Consider the following 22,328-nt stretch of genomic DNA (forward strand, 5'->3'; position numbering starts at 1 on the left):
CTTAGTGAATGTAAATATCATGACTTTTCTTTTCCTAGCATAAACGTTACTCTGATAACCTGCATGACTTTATTGTCAGCCTCCTCTTTCACAACTCTAAAGCTAAGTGATTTCGACCCAGGCAGTCAGCTATTAAAATGCATGAATTGATTTTTACACAAGCGATTCCCTTCTCCCCTATAGCCCCCTCCTCCCCGCTACAGACCCTTATAGCTATTGTTCAGAACAACTGAAATACTAAAAAAATTAGAAGCATGTAAATAAAACCGAGCTGCCTTTTTTTTTTTTTTTTTTTTTTTCCCCCTCCGACAACGCTAGGCGATCAGATCGGCTGCATAATAGAAATTGGGAAGGCTGTCTGGCAAGCAGCCTTAAGAAGAGAAGAGCTATCTCAATTTCTCTCACTTAATCTTGGCTTCGCGTCAGAAGCTGTGCGGCAGTGCAGTAGAATGGGAGCACGGTAAAAGCTTCGCCAGTAAAACGGCTGGTGCTCATTGACTCTCGCTATGTGGCGATACCTCAGCGATTTCTCGAGCTGGATTACCTATTGATTTTCCTCCTTTCTTGCCTCCCAGGTTTACTCGGCTGGACATTGTGTGTGTTTGGATTTCTCAAGGATTCTCCCCCGACTAACATGGATGTCCCACCATTCCTTGCAGTTGAAGGTTGCTCCTTGGCGCAGTGAATGAAGAACATGCAGGGATTGCTAATGGGTTTGGGAAGCGTAGACTCTCTCCTCTCTCTGTGACCATGCCGTGATCGTGTCTGAGGGCCATCAGTTTACGTATCCTCATTCTCACCCTACCGGGAAACCTGACGGCTTAGAAGGGGGAAGTAAGGCAGCGCGTGTGTGCATAGAAACATCATGAAGATTATTTCCCCTATTCTAACTAATCCAGTCTTCAGATGCACCATTAGACTCCTTCTTTGCTTACTGTGGATTGGATATTCTCAAGGAACCACACATGTATTAAGATTTGGTAAGATTTCCCGACACTTTTTTCATTGTGCATTTAAGCTTGAACGCGTAGGATTGACTCAGAAGGGGGTGCTGGGGGAGAGCTGGAACATGCTACCGGAGTCAGGCACCGAAGTCCCTCTTTATTTTGCATCCGGAGGGATGGATTACTGTGGTTTGGGGTTTTTTTTCTTTTTTTTTTCCCTGTCGCTGCAGCTCATTGTAGCCGTAGTAACGGCACGATGATGATGATAATTATAATAACAATAGAGAAAAATGACTGCCAAACGCGTTTGCCTAAGGGTCTGCGCAGCTTGCTTGGCTTCCCTGTACTGTACCTTTTTTGTTTCCATAGTAGTGTAAAGCATGGCTAATATGGTGCTTGATCAGTTAAAAATCTGTCAACTAGTTGTTAAGTTTCGGCCGCCCGTCTCTGGTCCACCCGAGCCGATCCCCTGTGGGCGCGACGCTGTGATTTGAGACCTGGTTTCCCTTGAAGCCTCTGCCTACTTGCTTGCCACTTCAGTGGCGCTTAGGGTTAGAGAAGAGATGATTTATGTCTTAAGTGGTGGTCGTGAAAGAGCTTTCGCGATACGTTTCAAAACCACAGCGAGGAAAGTTGTATAAGTTGTTGTTCTCCCCCCCCCCCCCAAAAAAAAAGACAAAAAAAAGACAAAAGTGATAGATCAGAATGAAATTTCAAGGAGCCTAGAGCGGTTTTACAGCTTAAAGACTATCCCAGCTGGACCGTGAAACTGTCCTTAACAGCGCTGCCTGTGTATGCGCGCGTGTGTACGTGTGTATAAGCAAGCGAGGGAGAAATTTCAGCCGCTGCATCCTCTATAGAAGTTTCGCAGTAAGGAAGGGCAGGACGGAGAGGAAAGTTAACCGCAGGTCCGAGGGGGGCTGTGCGGTCCGGGAAGGTCCTCCGGGGCGAGGCAAAGCGGGAGCCCCGCGCCCTCCTGCCCTCCCGGGCCCCGCGGGCGGAGCGGAGCGCCCCGCGGGCGAGCCGCGGCGGGGAGCGGCGAAGGGGGCAGGCCGAAAGTTGCTTCCCCAAACAAGCGGCATCCTCTGTGCCTACCGACAGCATGGTTGGGGGGAGGAAGCGCGGATCTCCCCCATTCGCGCTGACCGCGATAAGCTGTAGCAGCCGTTACATCCATTTCTGTTGGGCACTGAAAGGTCTTGTTTTCGCCTGGGAGTAGTGGCTTGGTTTGTATCTAATTTTGTTTAAATCTCCATGGCCCCCTGCACACACTTTTATGGGGAGGGGAAGGTGGGCAATGATTAAAAAGGTTGTACTGAGCTCGTGTGCTGAATTGCTAGTAGTACTTATTTTTTGCTTCCATCTGGTCTAAAGGTGGTGCTTAAGGCACGTTGCTCTTAGCAACCGTCTTCAGGAATGCTTGTTTCTTTGGACATGGCTTAACGGGTCCGTATATCATTGCGGGGTTTATTTTGCATTCGGTCTGATCCATAATCATGGCCGTGAAATTAACGCTAGGGTTGCCTGTAATCTGGCACTGTCCGGCTGTCTGTCCTTCTACGAACCGGGATTCATAACGGGTGCCGAGGGTCGGTCTCTAGGAGTCAGAATTACTTTCAAGGGGTAGCTATGTAAACAAACATCTTCCCGGCCACACCATTAGCAAGACGTGAGCTTTCCGCCTTTAGATTAGCATTCTTTCTGAATTGTTAGTCCACTGTACCTATAGAGATACCCCTGGAGAGCAGCATTTTGGTAATGATTAGAATAATAAATAATTCCGAGACTGAAGGGTGGTGCAGCGGGACTCCGGGGCCCAGCGACATTGTCGCGCTTGCATGCATTTTTCTAGGCTAACTTCCCTTCCAACTGCCTCCTGGTCCCACAGTCGGTTAACGGGTTGTGCTCACTCCATTGTCTGTAGCAGCTAAGTATGAGTCCGCATTTTGAATCACGGCATGCTTTTTCTTTTATTTCAAAAGAATTGTCGCCAACCCATCTCTGAGCCTTAGAAGTAGGTAGGGAGCAGTTGGTTAGTTTATTTTAGTATGGAAAATGTTAGACGTAAGAGAGAGCAAGGAAGACTTTTGCCCTGCTCAGCCGGGCCTGTTGCACATCTCTGTTTTAAGGAGTCTGTATTTAGCCTAGTCCAGGTGTGGAGTGACTGTCTCTGACCGCGAGAGAGAAGTCCCGCTCCTTCCCCGGGGCCTGACATCTCTGCCTCTGCGTAGGGTAGGACATGGCGGGGAGGAGGGAAGGAGCAGCGAGTGAGCCGTGGAAAGACTTTGGTTATTTTTGAGAGGGGGATTCCCCGCTGCCCCCTCCGGGCTCCTGTGCTATCTGTCCCTTCGAGATGTCTTTGCGACCAGGAGGACGGGATGCCGTGCCTTCCCGTGGAGTCCTTCCCGAGAAGAAGCGAGAGCTGAGGAGATTCCCTCCAGAAGGCAGCCTGCCAGCCCCCGCTCTTCTTCCTCAGCCAGCAGCGCTATGGCAACAGGGGAGAGCTTGAAGCCTGCCAGAGCTCCAGCCCCCGCATTCCTCCTGTGCAAATTAACCACCATGGATTCGCATTGTCCTTCCCACGGCTTCTCTCATTGTTGGGACTAGCCAGCATGTCCTTTCTCTCTCTCTTTCTTGCTCTCAAGCTACCTTTTAGCAACCACACAGGGAAGTCGAGCCGCCTGGGTTCTTTCTCAAATGCGGGGGGTTATTTTTGCCTGCGCCTTATGGAGCAAACACGGGGAGAGGCTGGTGCGATGGCATAATTCCCTTCCCAGCGGCACTCACTCAGGCACCTGGACGCCTGCCTGCTGCTGTTGGAGTAGGGCATCCTGGTATTTGGGCATCACACCAGGCGCCCTTCCTAAATCACACCTTGCTTCATGGGGCATGAGGCCAAGCTCCCTCCCTTGCCCTTGCTGAGTATCTTCCCACAAGCAAGCCCAGGAAACGCTGAGGGTGAGGCTTATGCCCACCGTACTCCAGGGTTTCAAACAGACCTAAACCCCTTGCTGCGGATAAAAGGACAGGTTCCAGCTTGACGAGGGAGAAAAGCAGCAGCCTAGTATTTGTCTCTCCGCTGTGCTAAGTGTGATGGAAACCTTTTCCTTATCTCTTGGCACCGTACAAAACCAAAATACGTGACCGCCGGCAGATCCGTCCCGTTATCGGGGATCACGTTTCGTAGCTTCTCGATTCACTTCTCCTGTGTAAGAGCAGACCCGGGGCAGCGGCTCCCCAGAAACACCAGGTAGCTCGGCAGATCCGCAGCCCGGCCGAGCCGCCTCTCCGCCCCCGACCGCTGGGCACGGCGGGCGGCCCGGGCCGGCCTCGGCCTCGGCCTCAGCCTCAGCCTCCGCCCCACCACCTTTTCGTAGGCCCCCTCGCTTCTGCCTTTACCTCCCTGGGGGCACCCCAGCACTTTGCCCCGTCAGGCTGAATCAATAAGCCATTAAGAGCTGTTAACCGTCAGTAACTGCTCACTTGTGTTTTCAGAAACTCGCCCCTTCTCCTTGCCCAAGGCAGTAAGAGCCCGGGATGTTTAAACACCCTCTTTTCTTACCTATTCCTACACCGGGCATGAATATCAGCTCTTTGAAATCCGGAGCACTCTAAAATACCCTCCTTTATTTAAATTGCCCCTTTCGGGCCTTGTCTCTGCTGCCGTGAGCAATACGTCTTTCCTACAGCAAAGGTGTGAAGAGGGACCTGTGACTGGAAGGTGAAAGCGGTTTGGCCATTACGTGTTCTCATTCCCTCTCAGGTAACTCATTATTCGTGCAAATGTGGTGAAAGACTAAAGATGTCCACCGCAGGGGGCTCACTGGCCTGATAAGTGTTTCCCCGCTTTGTGAGATACTTTGTTTTCTTCAGCGCATTCAAAAAGAAAGGTAAAGAAAAGCGGAGGCCCGTGTCCGCAGTCTCGACTTTTTGTTGCTTTGGAGTTGCCTGACTTCAGGCAGATGGGGAAGGGAGCTGAATGTTGTGGGTTACAATGAACCATAAGAGAAGGGAGGGGGAGTCTTCCAGCTTAAAAGCAAAAGAAAGCCAAGAGAGCGATGGGAATACTCTTCAAGGAACGACGGGAGAGTTTTGAATCAGAAACATTTCCTAATACTGACTTTTTTTTCCTCCCTAAAAAAACCCCACACCAGACATTTACAAAGCCTGGCACTTTCCCGATGCCCTCATATTATTATTATTATTATTATTATTATTATTATTATTATTATTATTATATTGTTTTGTTTATGATAATGTAATCTTTGGGACTGAAGAAAAAATCAACGTCATTTCTCAACTCCTTTGTGGGAACCCTTAGAGGGGAATTACTATACACTGGAGACTTCCTCCGTGAAGATTTAGCACGAGTTTCATCGGACATATTAACTGAGCTCCTTTGGCTCAAACAGATTTGAGTTTATCTCCATAGGATTGTTTTTACGAGACCGAGCGTGGCAAAACCAGAGAAGAGGCCAGCTCATCACGTCCACTGCCAGTGGGTGTCGAAGCACATGTTTCTGGTGTTCAGGTGACCATTTTGACCTAGTAGCATTTAAAACCAGCCAAGTCGGGGAACAGCAGTGAGAGTGCACACAGAGTGCATCCTCTGTGCAAAAGAGTATAGGACAAGAGTTCAAGTGAAAAATACTTGCTGGGTAATCATGTAGAGTTTTCCTAGACTGGACTTGCATTAGTTCTCCTGGATGTGCACTTTCTTTCCTTTGGGTTTTGCAATGACACCCTTTTAGTGGAAGGAGGTAACCTTTCTGACTGTATTTAGGAAAGAAATGGGAAAATATACGTATCTGATTTTAGTGTGTGTGTGTGCGTGGCAGTCTGACTTCAGATCAAGAGTGCGATGAAAATCTACAAAATAAACACTTGTGGCAGCCCTCAGAGGTCCGTGGCTTGGTAATTCCAGTATTTAGAGCCAATGAAAATTTTACTGCCAAGGACAAGAAGCTTTCAATATGTGTTAACATCCTCCCGGAGAGGAGTTCAAAATCAGTCTTATAAACAACAACAGAAATCTTTGAAAGAAGAGTAAGGTTAAGAGCCTCGGGAAGGCAGTAAGGAGGTGAGAAGCATTGTTATTGACTGGTCTAGATTAAACAGCACAGAGGAAGATTTCAATTTGATAACGTCACAGCCCTTCCTGTTTTTCTTTGCTGCTTCTGCTGACAATTTGGTAAGGTAATTAAATTGGCTGATTGAAGTCACAGTGGTCATGGGGCGATAAAGACCATTTGGATTTAATGGAATTTAGAAACAACGGTGCGCTGCACACAACTCTTACAGAACGAGAATTTTAATGACTCATTCAGGGTGCTGACTACATAGAACGTCCTGGACGAGTTTAATTGAAAGGGCAAAGCAGATTAGCTGTATACAGTCTTTATTGCACTAGATAGGGGAATTAGAATTATCCTTTTAAAAGAGTCATTATTGCATTATCAAGATTTAATGTAGGTTAAGAAAGCTTTCATCCGTGTGGGCTCTCTGGAATATCCCCAGATCCTTTCACCCAGTGTTTGGAACACCAACAGCCTTGTAAAAGGATTTTCACGCAATTGTCCGATAGATTGGATGCTGAGAAGTATAACTCGCTTCTTACTGACTGCTACTTGTCTTTTGAAGTGATGCAAAGTTCAAGTAATACCTCCCATTTAAATGTGGTCGCTCAGTGAAGTGGTTTCTGTCACCGGAGATAAGAAACCAGAGAAAAAGAGATTTTTCTAAACTCAAATATTTGAGGTTTTTTATTTTATTTTTAATTTTTTTTTATTTTGTACAAGAGAAAATCCCCTCGATTTTGAAAAAAAATAAACCAAATATTTTGTAGTCACTGCAAATAATGCAGGGCTTTGTCCTCTAATTAATATATTTACCTTGTCTGTTTCTCAGTTTTAACCTTCATCCTCCTTAATCTCTTCCAGAGGAACAATTACTAGAAGTTCTGTCAATAATGCAAAAGAGAAACTAGAAGGTGCCTTATTTCCATACCCCTCAGTCTGCAAGGCAAATTAATGTTTCCCGAATAAGCTTTGTATAATGTTATGCTGTACTGTATGTTGGAAGATTAGATTAAACAATATGATAACATAATATCATTATGCTGTCACGTCTGAATTGGAATATGGAGAATCAAAGACCAGTATCGTATTAATAGTTATAATTTTGTGCTTTCCCTCTCCGAGTCTTTTGGCTTCTTTCTTGTACAGTAATAATAGTCTTAGATTTATATAGTGCCTTCAATTTAAACAGCCAAAGCTTTCAGGAATGCAAAGACTACAGAACAAACATGTAATGATCATTATTCCAATTACTGGAGTTCAGCCAGCTCTGGATAAACTAGATGGTATTGTAATACTGTGTAAAATAGTAAGCAGAAGTTCAAAAATGTATTATCAGTTTCATTAGAAGGTAATTCTTAACAAATTAAAATCACAGAGCTTTTTTTCCTTGGGCAAAAATTAGAAGTGACCTATGGCAGTTGCGCTCAAGACTGTTCTTTTTACATTTCCTGCAAAGATAGATACATTTGGATCAAAATTTGCAAGGCATTTGAATCAGCCTGGATTCAGATTTCCTTGAATATTATTCTTGTATAGCCTTTCCAGCATGCTATTGAAATAGAATAACTCATCTAGGAATATGTTCAGTAGCTTTGTTTGATGTTTCTTTCAAATGAAATACACATTCTTAGACGATATATTTTTTAAGTGTTTCCATTTCTAGGTATTTCTGCCTGGGGTATACAAAACCAGGTTCTTTGCTAGTATCGTGAATGGTATCTACAGTAGGGGTAGTTTAAAGCACAGCTATGCTACACTTCTTAGATGACAACGTTTGTCTTTAGATAACAATATTTTGCTACCACTGCATCAGAAGGTTAATTCATTTATGGCTCTTACAGAATTTAATCTTTATATTTGAGGAAATAAGTTCATTCACATTAGCTGCACATCTATTTTATTTTATTTGTATTTCCACTCCCAAACTCTTTGAAAAACATTTTATTGAAAAATGAGTATCTGGATTTAAAAGTCAGTTGAACTAGGAATGTTGAAAATGTCTGTCAATATTTTAGCATATCCCCCCCCGCCCTGATTGTTAGAGTCACTAATTCTTGTATTAGACTCAGTGATACTCTGACAGAAGAGCCGTCCAGGGAGAGCTTACTTACTATGCTGTCTGAAACTGTTGTTCAGAAGACTTGATGAGTTTTTTAATTCAATCTGTGATGGCTATTTTCTCTTCTTTTCTTCTATCTTAATATGTTACTGGGTGTCTCTGATGTTTCCTAGTCATATAAGCACTCTATCTGATTTCAGTGTCTGTAGCTAAATCTTAAAGTACTAAACGATCCATGCTGAATGTCTACAGATGAATGGGAAAAGTAATATTTTATGGGAGGATAAAATAATTTTGAAAGAACAATACTTTTTTTTTAAACTTTTTACCTTGAATCATTTGACCCCTTTATTTCCTCTTTTTCCTTATTTTTTTTTTAATAACTGAAATGGTTACTTACCTATTTGAAAGAAGAATGTATGTTTGAATGTTATTTTTCTGGTCCTTTTTGGAAACTCTTTGCTTTTCTAACTTTCTGGGAAACTGCATGCAAAAAATAAAAAATCTGAAAGGCCTCACCTCTGTCTAAAAACTAAACTTCTAGTTCAAGTCAAGTCAGATCTCTGCGGTATTTGGAGACTGAAGGAAGCAGGATTAGACAAGGTTGGCTTAGACTGGATAACTCTTACGTGGCAAAAGTTAGGCTAGATGAACTGTGCCTTTCATGGCATCAGCAATATGGAGGAAGTGAAAATGGATCGAGTAGGGATTTTTCTTTTCTCTCCAGGCTTTGAGTTTTATTACAAATACTGAACTCAGATTCTCAGGTAAGAATTTGAAAGGGAAAGATAAATATTTTAATGGCTCAACAGCTTCTTCCTGATATTAAAATACAAGAAACCGCTGAAACAGAAACTGCTGACTATTCTGCTCAAGACTCACCAGCAAATGAGTGACGCTTGTTTTCAAAATACATAATCATAATCAGTCCTGTAAATAAGGACTTGTTTGTGAACATATGTATTTAACTGATTTCTTGCTCTACGGAAGTTGATTGAGTAAAGTTTATCAAGCTTGCTTCAAAAGATGCAGAACTACTTCAGCTTTGGAAGAGAATGCCATCTTCACATTTAGCTCTTTTGGTATCTCCAGTAAAATATTTCAAATTAAGTGTCACATTTCTCTGAATATAAAAATAGCTATTACTTTAAAGTGGTTTTTGTCATAAGGTAACTGATACTGAATTTAAAACACTTTTATTAAAATGCTCATTCATGTGCATATACACACTTAGTAGGTAATAATCTGGGTAAATTTATTAAGGATCACTTTATAATTGAACTTGCCATCCATTTGGGCTTTTGTTCTTCTCCAGGAGCTAAATATGTACCAGCTAATTCAACCAGCTCAGGAGCTAAACATATATGAGCTGTATAAATTAGCTCATATTTATGCTGTTATTTAAAAGTTACATAATTAGGACATGACTTACTGAGCAGTCCATAATAAAAATAATTACACTAGTAAGAATGAAACATTTACAAGAAAATCTGAGTCTCATAGCTCACCATGGTCACATTGATAATTTTCACTTTTTTTTTTTTTAACATGTAAGAAAGTAATTAAAGTCCTGCCTCAATAGTTCACATTGTGAAACCTCGAAGAAAGTAGTTATTTAACATGGAAGCCAATCAAATCTTCTATTCCTACCTATATTTTCAAGGTCAGTGCTTAATCATCAGCCAATACCAACTACCTAGATTTTCAGAGAGATAACATTCCTTGATAGTTTAGTGGTTAGTTTATGCTAGTGTGTGTGTTTGTTTTTATTTTTACACCACATATGATATGAAATCTGTGTGTACTTGGTAAAGTTTCTTATATGTAGTTATTCACAACAACAATTTATAGATGGTAGTGAGAGAATAATAATAATAATAATAATGCAGATGTATTAAAGGCCATCAGTGATGAACAAACAAGACAGAAACGAATTGAGAGGGGTTAATGAAAAAAAAAAAAGCACTGTTTACCTACAAAGGCTGTATACAACTGCACAAATAGTAAGATTTTTGTTTCTGTTCAGTTAAAACCAAAAATAACCATGGTACTTGGCAAACCGACCCAATAATACAAAAAAGGAAGTATAGCTTTGTTTTTGTAAGCTAAGAATTTACTCAGTTAAATCCCTTTACTTATCATTGGATATCGAGTATAATGTTTACATAAATGATGGAAACATAGTTAAATAATCTATTTATGCCCAGATTTGATCTTTTCTCAACCTTGAAGGAAACATACACGGGGTCAGTTCAGGGGAAGTGGTAAGCCTTGTGCATGCCTCATCTGTAAGCAGCTGAGGGAAGAAAATAGAAATTTGTGAAAGATACATGTGACTTCCTTTCAGTACTGCTATATGTATTTGTTTGGATGTCCTTGAGAAGGAAAGACTGTAAAATATGACTGTTATTAAGGCTTATCTCTTCAGATCTCAGCAGACTCTATCATTCACGACATTCAATATGCCTGCAGAAACTTACTATGTGACTGTGATACAGCTAAGAAAAATGTGTCCAGAAATGCATTAAATCAGATTTCCTAATGTCTTTTCAAACCTACTTAAACAATGAAAAATCACATTTAATGATCAAATCAACATTAGCTAGTGCCAACATCTTCAGTGTTGCCCATGTGTGACCTTTTGTGTCTAGACATTGGAGATTTCAAATTTAGCTATGCAATTGTATCATTCTGTGATCATTAACCTTCACTAAACATTGCATTTGATGGAACTTAAGGTAAGACTATACCATATTCTCATATAAACAGTGTGGGTTGCTTTTCAGAGCATTTTCCATTCTTTTGATCATGGGAAGATGTTCAGGTTGGATACAAATGTTTGTTTTGTGGGCACAGGAGTTCTGTTCACATTGATTACCTTTACTCTCCTGACTGTTGTCTTGTAGTTTGTAAGAAAGTTGCAACACATGTTTTTGGAAGCCTTTTTTCCCTGTTACCACAGACCATTAAAAAAAAATCCTTTCTACTTTGGGGTTGCACTAGTTACTGGTTTCTTATTCACCAGAACCCATCTGATGGTTATTAGGACAGAAGATTAAAAGCTCTTTCCCATCTACTCCACACTGGATATGTAGTTACAAAAATAAACAGCAATATTTTCACTAATCCATACTAACAACAGATTATCGACTTTTGATGATAAGTCCCTTCATTACTTATTTTGCAAGTGACACAGTATCTTTGTGACTTGAACAAAGGAACTAGGCAGCAATCATCTTACAATTACAGCCCTGTGTGAATGTGTGCACATACATACATACATTGTCCTGCGGTGGTGGCCCAAATGCAAGGAAAAAAAATAAAAAGAAAAGTGGGAGTAAGTCTCCTTTGATGGAGTTGTCTTTGACATAAACTAGGAGAATTGCCTGAGGGTGCATCAGGGGTCGTTGATGGAAGGAGTCATAAGGACTATCCATCTGCTTCCTGACAAGTAGTGTGAGCATGGGATAGCAAAGAGCTGTGAAGGTGGCAGGATCTGTTCTCACATGGTGTGATCTTCATGAATATTTTCAAAGTGGTCGTGAAAACAAAAAATTTTCAAGAAACAAGCTCTGAAATTCAGCAAACCCCACACAAAGTCAAGCATACTAGTGAAGAAAAACAAACATAATTGTCACCCTAAGAAAGAAAAAAAAAAATTCTGTGAATGAAGCTATGGATATATACGTGCTCTTATGCATTCAACACCCGCCCCCCTCACCCAACTGCTAAGAAAGTGGAAATGGTACTTGTTAACACATCAACACAGTTTGCCATGGAGCAATATTCTTAGTGTAAGGGAAATTTTCATTTAGAGAATGGATCTGCCTCTGTTTGAGACCCAGAGCAACTTACTTTTGCTACTGTTTTAAGAGGAGGTAATTATGCCAATAGTACTGGGTGCGACTAGCAGTACGGTAAATCAGTAGATCATATTAAAGTCAATTTCTGCTACAGTTTAATTTCTTCTTAGCTGGGTAACTTGAAAGTACAGCACTGCAACAAACCTTTCGGTATATTTTCTGGTTGTCCATTGTAAGGAGCTGTGATATGCTGAGGATGAGCGTATAGTTCTTTGCTGAGCAATTAGGGGAACTCCTGAGGAGACAGAAGAGTCTTCATTACTTCTATATCCGATTAGGCACAATTTCTGCAAAATCTTGCCCACATGGATAACTTCACAAATATGTTTAATAGGTGGAAGGCCAGAAGGGATTTTACTTCCATGAATTGTCCTGTTGAACCATAATTATTAAAAATAAGAAGCTGAAGGGAGTGACTAAATACTAGCTTATGTTTTAGAGTTCATTTAGCTCTGAAACTGAAGTAACCCATGGAAGCTCATTTTGTCCACTGAAAACCAGAAAATATTTGCTTTGGTGTCATCCTAAAGATAGTTGAGGTCTTTGTGCTAAGCAAATTAAGATGAAAAATGGAAGGAGCTAGTTTAGGTGTTAATGAAATATTTTGCAGTTGATGAAGATTATTGTGCTGTTATACAAAAGGATTTTCTACCATGGCTGGCGAAGGACATGAGCATACTGAGATTTTCAGATGCCTTATGAGTTCTGACATGTCCTATCCTAAGTAAAATATTTTATATTGGCAGTGATAGTGAGCTGGAAGTGCAGAGGATTACAGTGCTTTCGCTTTTTAATATTCCTTTAGCTCATGTTTTATAAATAGTTCTCTTAATTACATTTTTGATATTCTTTGGAAATTAGTTGCCTTTCAACAGCTTTTCAGCTTTTTAAGAAACTCATTCAGATTGATTTACTTCACATGCAAGAGTTTTTGAACACAAAGGTTAGGTTACAACTAGGACTAGTGTTTAAACTTGTATAAAAAGCACTAGCCTATTTTTTAAAAAAGCATTATCTTGCTTGCAATATATATTATCTTTTTAAAAACAATATTTCTTTCAGTAGCAAACAAATATTTTACTTTTTTTTTGGTCTTATGCAAACACTGTGGTTAGTCATACAAACAGTAAACAAGTAAGACAAAACTTTTCAACTGGACTTAAGTTCCATTTAAAAAAAATGTTTTAATTTAATGTGCTTCAAATATCTGAAGTAATTGGCTTCAGGCATAACTATAACCTTTTTCCTGAACTGGCTTACATGACTCAAGACAAGTGTTTTTACTTTTTTCTTTATCAGACTTAGTGTAGGTGCAACCCCATCTTTCAGAAGAAGAGATTTTATTAAGAATTTCAAAATGCAAATGACAGTTGGTAGAACTTTTTTAGAGGTAATTTAAGCATCACCTTACTCTGATACAATACATTATTAGTAAAAGAACTGATAAAACTCTAACTATATTCTTATTTGAAGATAATCTTTCTAGAAATCTCAAAAATAATGAAAAACAGAGAAAGTAGACTAACAAATGATTATTCACTTTTTTAGTGAAAGAATATTTCAGTTGGTATGGTTTCAGGTAGATTGTTTAAAACAAATGAAAGGAAGTACGAATAGTGAAGAAAAAAATGGTGTAATTAATTGCCAGGGAATGTTCTGGTTCCCACTCGCTCAGCAGTTACCTACATTTAAGAAGAAAGGGCTCCACTGGACACTATTGCTGCTTCTGGCTCTGTGAGTCCCTAAGTAAGTAAATATGGAAAGTGGGAGAAATCAGAGTAAGAATTATTCCAGGTTTCCTTTGTTTTCTTTTCCTTTCCCTTAATTTTTCACTATTGAACTGCGTTGGATACAGAGTAGTGTGTGTTGGAAAAACAGTTCTTTTTCATGCTACTTTATGGCCGTTCTTACGTTCTCTATAATGTGCATAGTCAGAGTATATAGCAAGGGATGTCACTGAGCCACTGTGCTGTTACTGGAGATTGAGATAATGGAGGTTAAGAAACAGATAATACAGTCTTCATATGTGGATGAAATAATGGGAAAACTTTAGATACTGTAGAGGAAAAGAGAATTTTAAAATAAAATTTAAATATGATGTAAATAACAGATGGTATCTAGCAAGGAAGAATATAGAATAGAAATAGAACAAGGGAAAATAAACACTCTGTAAAGCAGTATTCAGCTGAAGATGGGCACTCAGCCTTGCAGCAGAAAATGTTGTGGAAATGTAGTTCTGGAGCAGGGTCATGGAAACATAGCTCATTTGTCTTTTTGCAGAAAGATGTCCATGAGAATATTGGTGAGTATAGTGGCCAAAATATCTTTTTTTTTTTTTTTTTTTTTTTTTGAAATAACAGCATCTCTAGGAAGACATCACAATCTCTATAGAATGTTATTCCAGCATTTACACAGAATAAAGAGTTGCTTTAAAAACTTGAAGTTATCATTGGAGATCTCCAGGTAAAATACTAAACAGAGTCTGGACAATTTTGCTTATGTGAGGTTTGGAACTTATGGCCTGTTGAAATGGAGAGATGTGGATGATGGCATTTCTAATTACACAAGCTTGTATACAACTTGTCAGTTTCTCATATTACTTCTCTCAAAAGAAGAAGGTGTTCAGCCAGGGTAAAAATGTAAAAAAGTTTATAGGAAACTTGGAAGTAAGAGCACTTTTATCTTATTTATTAAAAAAAGAAAGAAAGAAAAAAAAAAGAAGAAGATTTCTTCCCTTCTGAACACTGATGTTAGTGATTTAGAGACAGGAAAAGTACCATTTTAAGAGCACAGAAACTAGAGAGCGTAGTTTCAAGCTATAATCAAACTCTGCTGCTGAGAAACATTACTGTGTCACAAGAAAAGAACTATTGGCCATTGTTAGATCAATAGATCACTTTCACCATTACCTCTATGGGAGAAAGTTTATTATTCAAAATGATCCTGCAGCTGCCCAGCGGCTGTTGAGAGTGCAAAGCCCAGAAGGACAATTGGCTCACTGGTTCCACAAAATAAACCCGTATGATTTCATCTTTCAATATCTTCACGGGAAAACTAATGAAGGTGTTGATGCCTTATTAAGGACACTCTGTGTGTGTACTTTAAGCACTACGTGTGCAAAGAAGTTAAAGAGTTTTCATCCACATGCCAAGATTCTTGATGTGCCAGTTTTCCCGAAATATTTCCTTTAACCAAAATAAAAAGAACTACAAGTACAGCCGTATATGAAGATAATGACACAATGATGAAATGATTCATTACAAATAAATCTCATGAAGCCCTGCTCAAAAATCTTGTGTTATCTGTCTGATTTAGCTATTCTTAAAATGGATTTCCCATGAGCTTGCTTGTTTGACTAGATACTACTCCAAAACCAGATAAATGTTGGCAATGACCAGACAATAACTAAGAGAGAAATTGCAGTAATGTTAAAATAAAACATTAATTTAAAAAGACCACAGATTTTGGGGAGTACCATACCTGAATGACAGCCAGTGGTTCTCAGGAATCTACAAATGGTTATGAGCAGTTATTTTTTTTTAGGATGCTATTGATCACTGAAAAATTATTCATTTATTTATTTATTTTAAATTTTTGTAAAAAGAATGCTGGTAAATCATGTGTTACAATTGGATTTTATGTTATTTTTTACCGATGTATCTTGTTGGATTACAACTGGAAAGGTTATGTTTCAGAGCTGCGTGTCTCACTTTTGTGTTACTTTCCTAACCTTCTTAAATCCACCCTAATCCTGCCTAATTAAAAAAAAAAAGTTCAATTTCTAACAGTACTAATATAAAATTTCTGCAGGTACTTTGCAAAACACTATAATTGCATTTTAACAGTAGTCCTGATAAATCATAGAATTCTATATGAAATGATAGATAAGAAAACAAAACATAACTAAACAAAAACCACACAGAAAACTAAAAAATTTCCAAGTGCTGTTTTTACTTATGGAAATAGTAGATACAAATTGTCTTTCCTCTCCATCCCCCCCTCCCCTCAATTAGTGTGCGCATCCTTTTAGATCTGGTCAAAAGAACAAATAAACAATAAACAAACAAAATTTTTTGCCTGTGTATAAAACCAATTTTTATAAAATAAAGTCTGTGCAATAACTGTGTAGTTTTCATTTAGTGACCTTACATTTGGATTTTGAGATATTGAAACTTTTGGCTTTCAAGTTGGAGCAAGCTTGGAATCTGTGGTGTGAGGTTTTTTCCCCCTTTTTTAATACATAGTAAATGAATAAAATTTCCTTTACTAAGTTAAATTCTGTGAGTTTGGCTTTGAGTCAGCATTCTGAAAGATCTGTCAATGTGAATGAAGTATCTGTTTTCTAATAAAACAAAATATTGCTGCTTTCTTTCTGAAATCTGGTTACAATAACTTTTTCTTCAGTGCACAAATAATCTTTAATTCTTATACTTCTAGAACAGGAATGGTAATTTGTCATTATCAGGAAACCATAAATTACTCTGTCTCTGAATATGATAGAAATCTAAACTATAATCCTCATTTTCGATTTTTCTAAGTGTTCAGAAAGGTCTTTGCAGGGTGTTTTAGTCTCTAAGGGAATATTTGAAAGGTATTTCAGGTCAGGTAGAATGGTAAATTATTAAAATATTAACTGTTGCTAAAGAACTCCTTGTGGGGATATTGTTGCTGTGAAGAAGGATGTGCTAAAAGGGATAGTCAGGTAGAATTAGGCATTCTTTTGTGCGTATATGAAGCTATTCAAGTGTAGTTGTTCCAGAATTGTGTAAGAACACCATATGTGAGGGCCGAAGGTCTTTAGCACTGCTTCAGTAAATCCTACAGACTAGTTTGTATGCCTAATCCATATCAATAGTGTTTCTGCAAATTTAAAATTATGAGACAGAAATTTCCAAAACTAAGTTACAAAGTTCTAGCAAACCCAAAAATGTGTAATTTGCTGATGAGATGTTGCATCACTTGAGATGTGACAGATGAGCTGTCTAAAATGCAGAAATCAGTGGCTAAAGAATTGTTCATCAACCCTTCAGATATGGTGAATATATAAAATCATTGATTCTGCCATGAAACAGATATGGAAAAGTAGTATCACAAAATCTAATAATTTCTTATTAGTTTCTTATTTTATTTTAAAATAATATAAATAGCTAAAAATAATTTTTGTTCTTAGGAAAAATTCCATTTTGAATTGAATCATTTTAATAGGATTCTTTATACTTAGGAAGATGATTGGTAACAAAAATGTAGCTACAGAAAAACTGGAATGCTGCTTCTAGATTAAATTACTTTTTTTTATTTCTTTTTTTTTTCTCCTCCCCCCAGTAGTCATAAACTATTTTGGCTCTATACCCACACAATTTTCCCCCCTTTTGCTTCCTCTTTCCAATTAATGATTTATAATTCAATGAAAGGTTACACTTAGAACATTTTGAAAAGTAACTCAATGCTTTTATAAATATATTTCAGAGAAACTGGATAACATTGTGTATTATTCACTGACATATTATATGTGTTAACGTATCACTTAATTAGACTTTGTTCTTATAAACACCTTTAGGACTGTTATTTAAATTTGTCATTCTAAAAGTCAAAATCCTCACAATGAAAACTTTAAATAGTAATTTGACATTTTAGAATGTATTTTAGGTTTGGTTTTTATTTAGACAAGGTTTTTTTTTATATAGAATCATAATAGAAATGGGTTTCCTGTAAATCAAATCAATGTTGCATGAACATTTTATGTATAAAACACTAAGACCTTGAATCAGTGAAAAAAAATGCATATTATAATCAGGTATCACCTGATTTTAGTAGAACACTACCATGCTTCAAGCTAGGTAACTTGCTAACATGTGGCTCATGAATACTTCCCCTCTATTTGAATTCCATATAAGAGCATCTCACAGATGAAAGCATTAGGAATTGAACTGACACAGTATTTATTTATGTTTGAAATAAGAGAAGCTAGTGTTTTTATGTCTGTATCACTGCAGTGAATCTAAAGTGAAAGAAGTATTTTCCATCTTTGGGTAGAGGTAAGAAGAATGGGACCACATTCTGAGTTCATGCAGGGAATTCGTACAAGGACCACTCCACCCAACTGAGAGTGCTATTTTTTTAATTGTTGTGGATTTTTTTTAAATTGGTTTAGGCAGAGATGATATTACCTCACTGTAACTGAGGCCACTATCCTAAGGTGCTTTAACAAGACAGATCCTGATGGAATAAAACCTACTGTTTGCCCTTGAGCATGCACTTGATGGTGTAGCCGTGCTGAGGACCATAGACCATCTTTCTGTTATTCTGAGAGGACAGAACACATAGAAGCAGAGCACATAGAAGTTAACATTTAACATTAAACCTTACTTGTTTTATCAACGATGTGGTATTTGGAACATTACAAAATGGCAAAAAATTGGAAAACCAAATTTGCTATTTGCTGGAGCACCTCTCCTATGAGGACAGGCTGAGAGAGTTGGGGTTGTTCAGCCTGGAGAAGAGAAGGCTCCAGGGAGACCTTATAGCAGCCTTCCAGTACCTAAAGGGGGCCTACAGGAAAGCTGGAGAAGGACTGGTTACAAGGGCATGTACTGATAGGTAATGGGTTTAAACTAAAAGAGGGTCGATTTAGATTAGGTATTAGGAAGAAATTCTTCCCTGTGAGGGTGGTGAGGCACTGGCACAGGTTGCCCAGAGAAGCTGTGGATGCCCCATCCCTGAAAGTGTTCAAGGCCAGGTTGGATGGGGCTTTGGGCAACGTGGTCTAGTGGAGGGTGTCCCTGCCCACAGCAGGGGGGTTGGAACTAGATGATCTTTGAGGTCCCTTCCAACCCAAACCATTCTATGATTCTATGATTCTATGATTTGGATGAGGAAAACACTGCATATGACAGTAGTCGATTTTACTACTGCTTTGTTATTAAATCTTTTTTTCTCTCAGACTTGGCGTGTTGAAACTCTGACTGCTAGGAGATCAGTTTTCCCTCACATTTTTGCATGTTTTGTTGCTGAAATAACCTCAAAGGTCTTCTTACAGGGGATTTTATAACTGGATAAAGAGCAGTAAACAGAAAAGTTTACACCCGTTAAAGAATGTGTTGAATGATTAATTGCTCACCTTGTATTAAAGAGTCAGGAAATGTTAATGACAAGTTGGAATATGGATTTGCAGGGTAATCTGAAGTTTCAGTATTTATTCCTGTTTATGCTTTGCTATTTCTGCAATAATTTAAGTATTTAATTTTTTGAAGGGGAAATAAGCAGCCAGTATTTTGTATCTCAGATTATTTTGCAACTAATCAAACCACATGTGTATTAAGCATTTTTATATATATTGCACATAGCTCCTTAGCTAAAGTGACAACACTTATATCTAGTGTATATTTGTGCAATAATCGTGATCCAGAATTTGGCCCAGAACATTTTAGTTATTTTATAAAGGGACTTTGAGTTACTCTCCTCTCATACGGTATAATTCTCTCCTGGAATCCTAAATTCGGACTACATTTTCCCTACTTAAATCAAGGCTCACTAAACACTGTAGATCAGTTCATCTTTTGTATAGTTCCAGGGATGTCAATAAGACTGTTTTGAGCCTGATCAAGCAGCAGAAAAGATTGCATAATGTGACCTGATTTTTAAGGGGGTTGAGCACTTGTTATTCCTATTCATGGGAAGCAGCAACACTTTGACTCTTAGTAGGTATACGGGACTTTGCAACAGAAAATTTAAAGATTATTTTATATTTCTTAAATAATATGGTGTAATTCATATTTCCACTGGCTGCTGAAGTGACCAGATCTGCTCACTTACAAGCTTCTTTGGTCTCAGTAATGGCTGGATAATTTCACAGGGTTTTGAAAACTGTATTTGCTGTTAAATGCATTTCACAGGTGGTCCAGCCTATGGAAAAAAAAAATAAAAAATAGCACATCCAATTCAAAATTGTTTATCCAGTTTATTAGGGCAAAAGTGTTTGGGATAGGAATTTTGAATTATCTATTTCTTGTTCTGAACCTTTAATACAATTGGCCATTGGTATGTTTTTATAATTTAGTCCTGCAGTCATGTTTATACATAAACCTTCCCTGGAAGTGTATGTACAGTATAGACACGCATTATTCCTAAAACAATTATGGCTTTATAACACAATGGTATAATGCTTCTTAAGGCAAATAGAATCTGACAATCATATATTTGACTTTTATCCAAGTTGAAGGCTTTCGTGAATCTAGAATGATCCTATATGTTTACAGGCTTCTCTTAGAAAAGTGTCCACTACATGGCTAGATGAACTGTGAAACAAAGCAATTCTGTAAGGAGGCTTAAATCTGGTTACCTGAGAACAGTTTAGTTATCTGTCTACTTGGCATTCAATGACTTAAAGACTGTAATGAATGTCTTCAATAATATCAAAGGTAAATATTCACAGTAATATTATTAAAAATTAAAGTTACATCTTAACTTTACAGTTATTGATTAGAAGTTTAATGCCATTTCCAACTTCAGAAAAGATTCTGCAATTTCCATGCCAAATTTATGAGAGTATATTCAACCTATTCAAATAGGTTGAAAAAAATCCCTCTGTGTTGTTTAAAGATAGTATTGTGGAATCTATTTCACTTAGTGTATCTGTTTCATAAAATAAATGTTATTTTGAAGCATATATATCAAATCAAAACAGATGGATCTAGAAAGAAAGCATATGGGTATGCATATGCTAAAATGTTCTTTAGAATGAACCTCTTCTGAACCCTGATATATAATTGTTGGGAAATACAACATGCTCTGCTGGTAGAGTTACTTCTGTTGACTTTTGAGATATGAATGGAAATATAACAGATATTTAAAACCAAAATTTTACTTTTAAAACATAAGATCAGTGAGTGCTGGGAACTTACTAGCAAATTTTTCAACAGTAATTTTAAATGAATTATTCCAGTGTATGTGTAGAGAACATTACACGAAAATAACTTTTTCTGCTCTTAAGCTGGCTGAAATGTAGGCAGCAAAATATGAAATATCTTCAAGCAGTAACTAAATAATATAAGCGTTTGTTTTCATTTGCAAAATGTGCTACTATTCTGTGACTATTTTTTGGCTGTTTCCTTCTTATCTTGATCTTGGAACACCTAAGTGCCAACATCTCAATATGCACATAAAGCAGCCTGCATAACTCATTTAACGACGAATTGAATCAGTCTTTATGTATGAGGGAAATCTCAGGAACAGATAATTTGGCAGGGTTTTTGCAATAAACACATTATTTTACATAAATAGATATATATTTTGAATTATTTCTTTTTCAGAGGAAGCAATGCTTTCAAATTAGCATATTACTTCTCTTATGCTTGTGAATGTCTACAAGATTCCAATGGTGGTTTCCCTTCTGCACTGTGGCTACTTTAAATAAATGAATATTACTATAAAACTGCAACCACTTATTAAGAGTTGAGTAATGAATAATAGCTCCTGGACTTTGCTGTTCCCTTTTTTGTTTTATATTCCATTTCCATTAATTTCTGTTTTCATTAATCCCACAGCTTTATCCATCCTTTGCAATTTCAAGCTAGAGAAAACAAATTAAGAAAAAAAAAAGTTAATTGACTTTATTTGCTTTAATGCTGCTAGTCCATATTATCTGCTCTCTTAAATTGTGTTTGGGATTGCCAGCTTTAAGGGTATTACACTGCATTTTGGGATGCTGCCAGCATATCCCGAGCAAATACATTTAAATCAAAGCTAAGCTGCTTAAAATATTCATGTTACGCTCTTAGTATGGTTTAGAGAAATGTGAAACCATTTAAGACTTGCAAACCTGTTTCATGCCTAAAAATGTATTTGAACTGTCAGGCATATAACCTAAATTGATAGTCACTGTTAACTTTGTTTAATAGGGAATGGTGTCATTGTTTTATTAGCAATGATACACTCAGGGGCTAATTCATTTGAAATTTGTGGCATGATGCAACTATATTATTTATAGAGGTAAAGAAAAACATTTTTAACTGAAAACAGTTTTGGGAAAAGGAATATTCTGGAGATAAAATCATGCATGCAGGGAAAATGCATGTTTGTTTTGAGCAGTTAAACACATTTGTTTTATGCATTGCAGGGAATTTTGAATATCAAATTCAAAAATACACTAATTCAAAAGTCAATGTATTTTTAAATAGTAAAACAAAGCAGAAATATCTTTGAATATATATTATATTCTAGGGAGAAATGCATCCTACAAGAGAAGCAAACCCAGGAATTTTAAAAGGTTTTGATGAAAAAGCTTTGAAATAACGTGTTTAAGCCAGGTACTAATTTGTCTTTGTGCACTTTTTTTCCTTCCCCCACCCCCCCGGTAAAATAATGTGTCTGCTCACAAACCGGCCTA

The 22,328-nt window shown here is 38.0% G+C and overlaps 1 protein-coding gene across 1 annotated transcript in view; it reads left to right on the forward strand.

The window, feature by feature from the left end:
* The window catches only part of GRIK2 (glutamate ionotropic receptor kainate type subunit 2), a 431,194-nt gene that overhangs the window by 4,811 nt on the left and 404,055 nt on the right, over positions 1–22,328 (forward strand). The window contains exon 2 of the mRNA XM_054822179.1: positions 576–980. Within this exon, the coding sequence (XP_054678154.1) occupies positions 866–980 (115 nt within the window). The 5' untranslated portion in view covers positions 576–865. The remainder of the gene's footprint in view (positions 1–575; positions 981–22,328) is intronic.

Source organism: Grus americana, chromosome 3, assembly GCF_028858705.1.
Source record: "Grus americana isolate bGruAme1 chromosome 3, bGruAme1.mat, whole genome shotgun sequence".
Lineage (NCBI taxonomy): Eukaryota > Metazoa > Chordata > Aves > Gruiformes > Gruidae > Grus > Grus americana.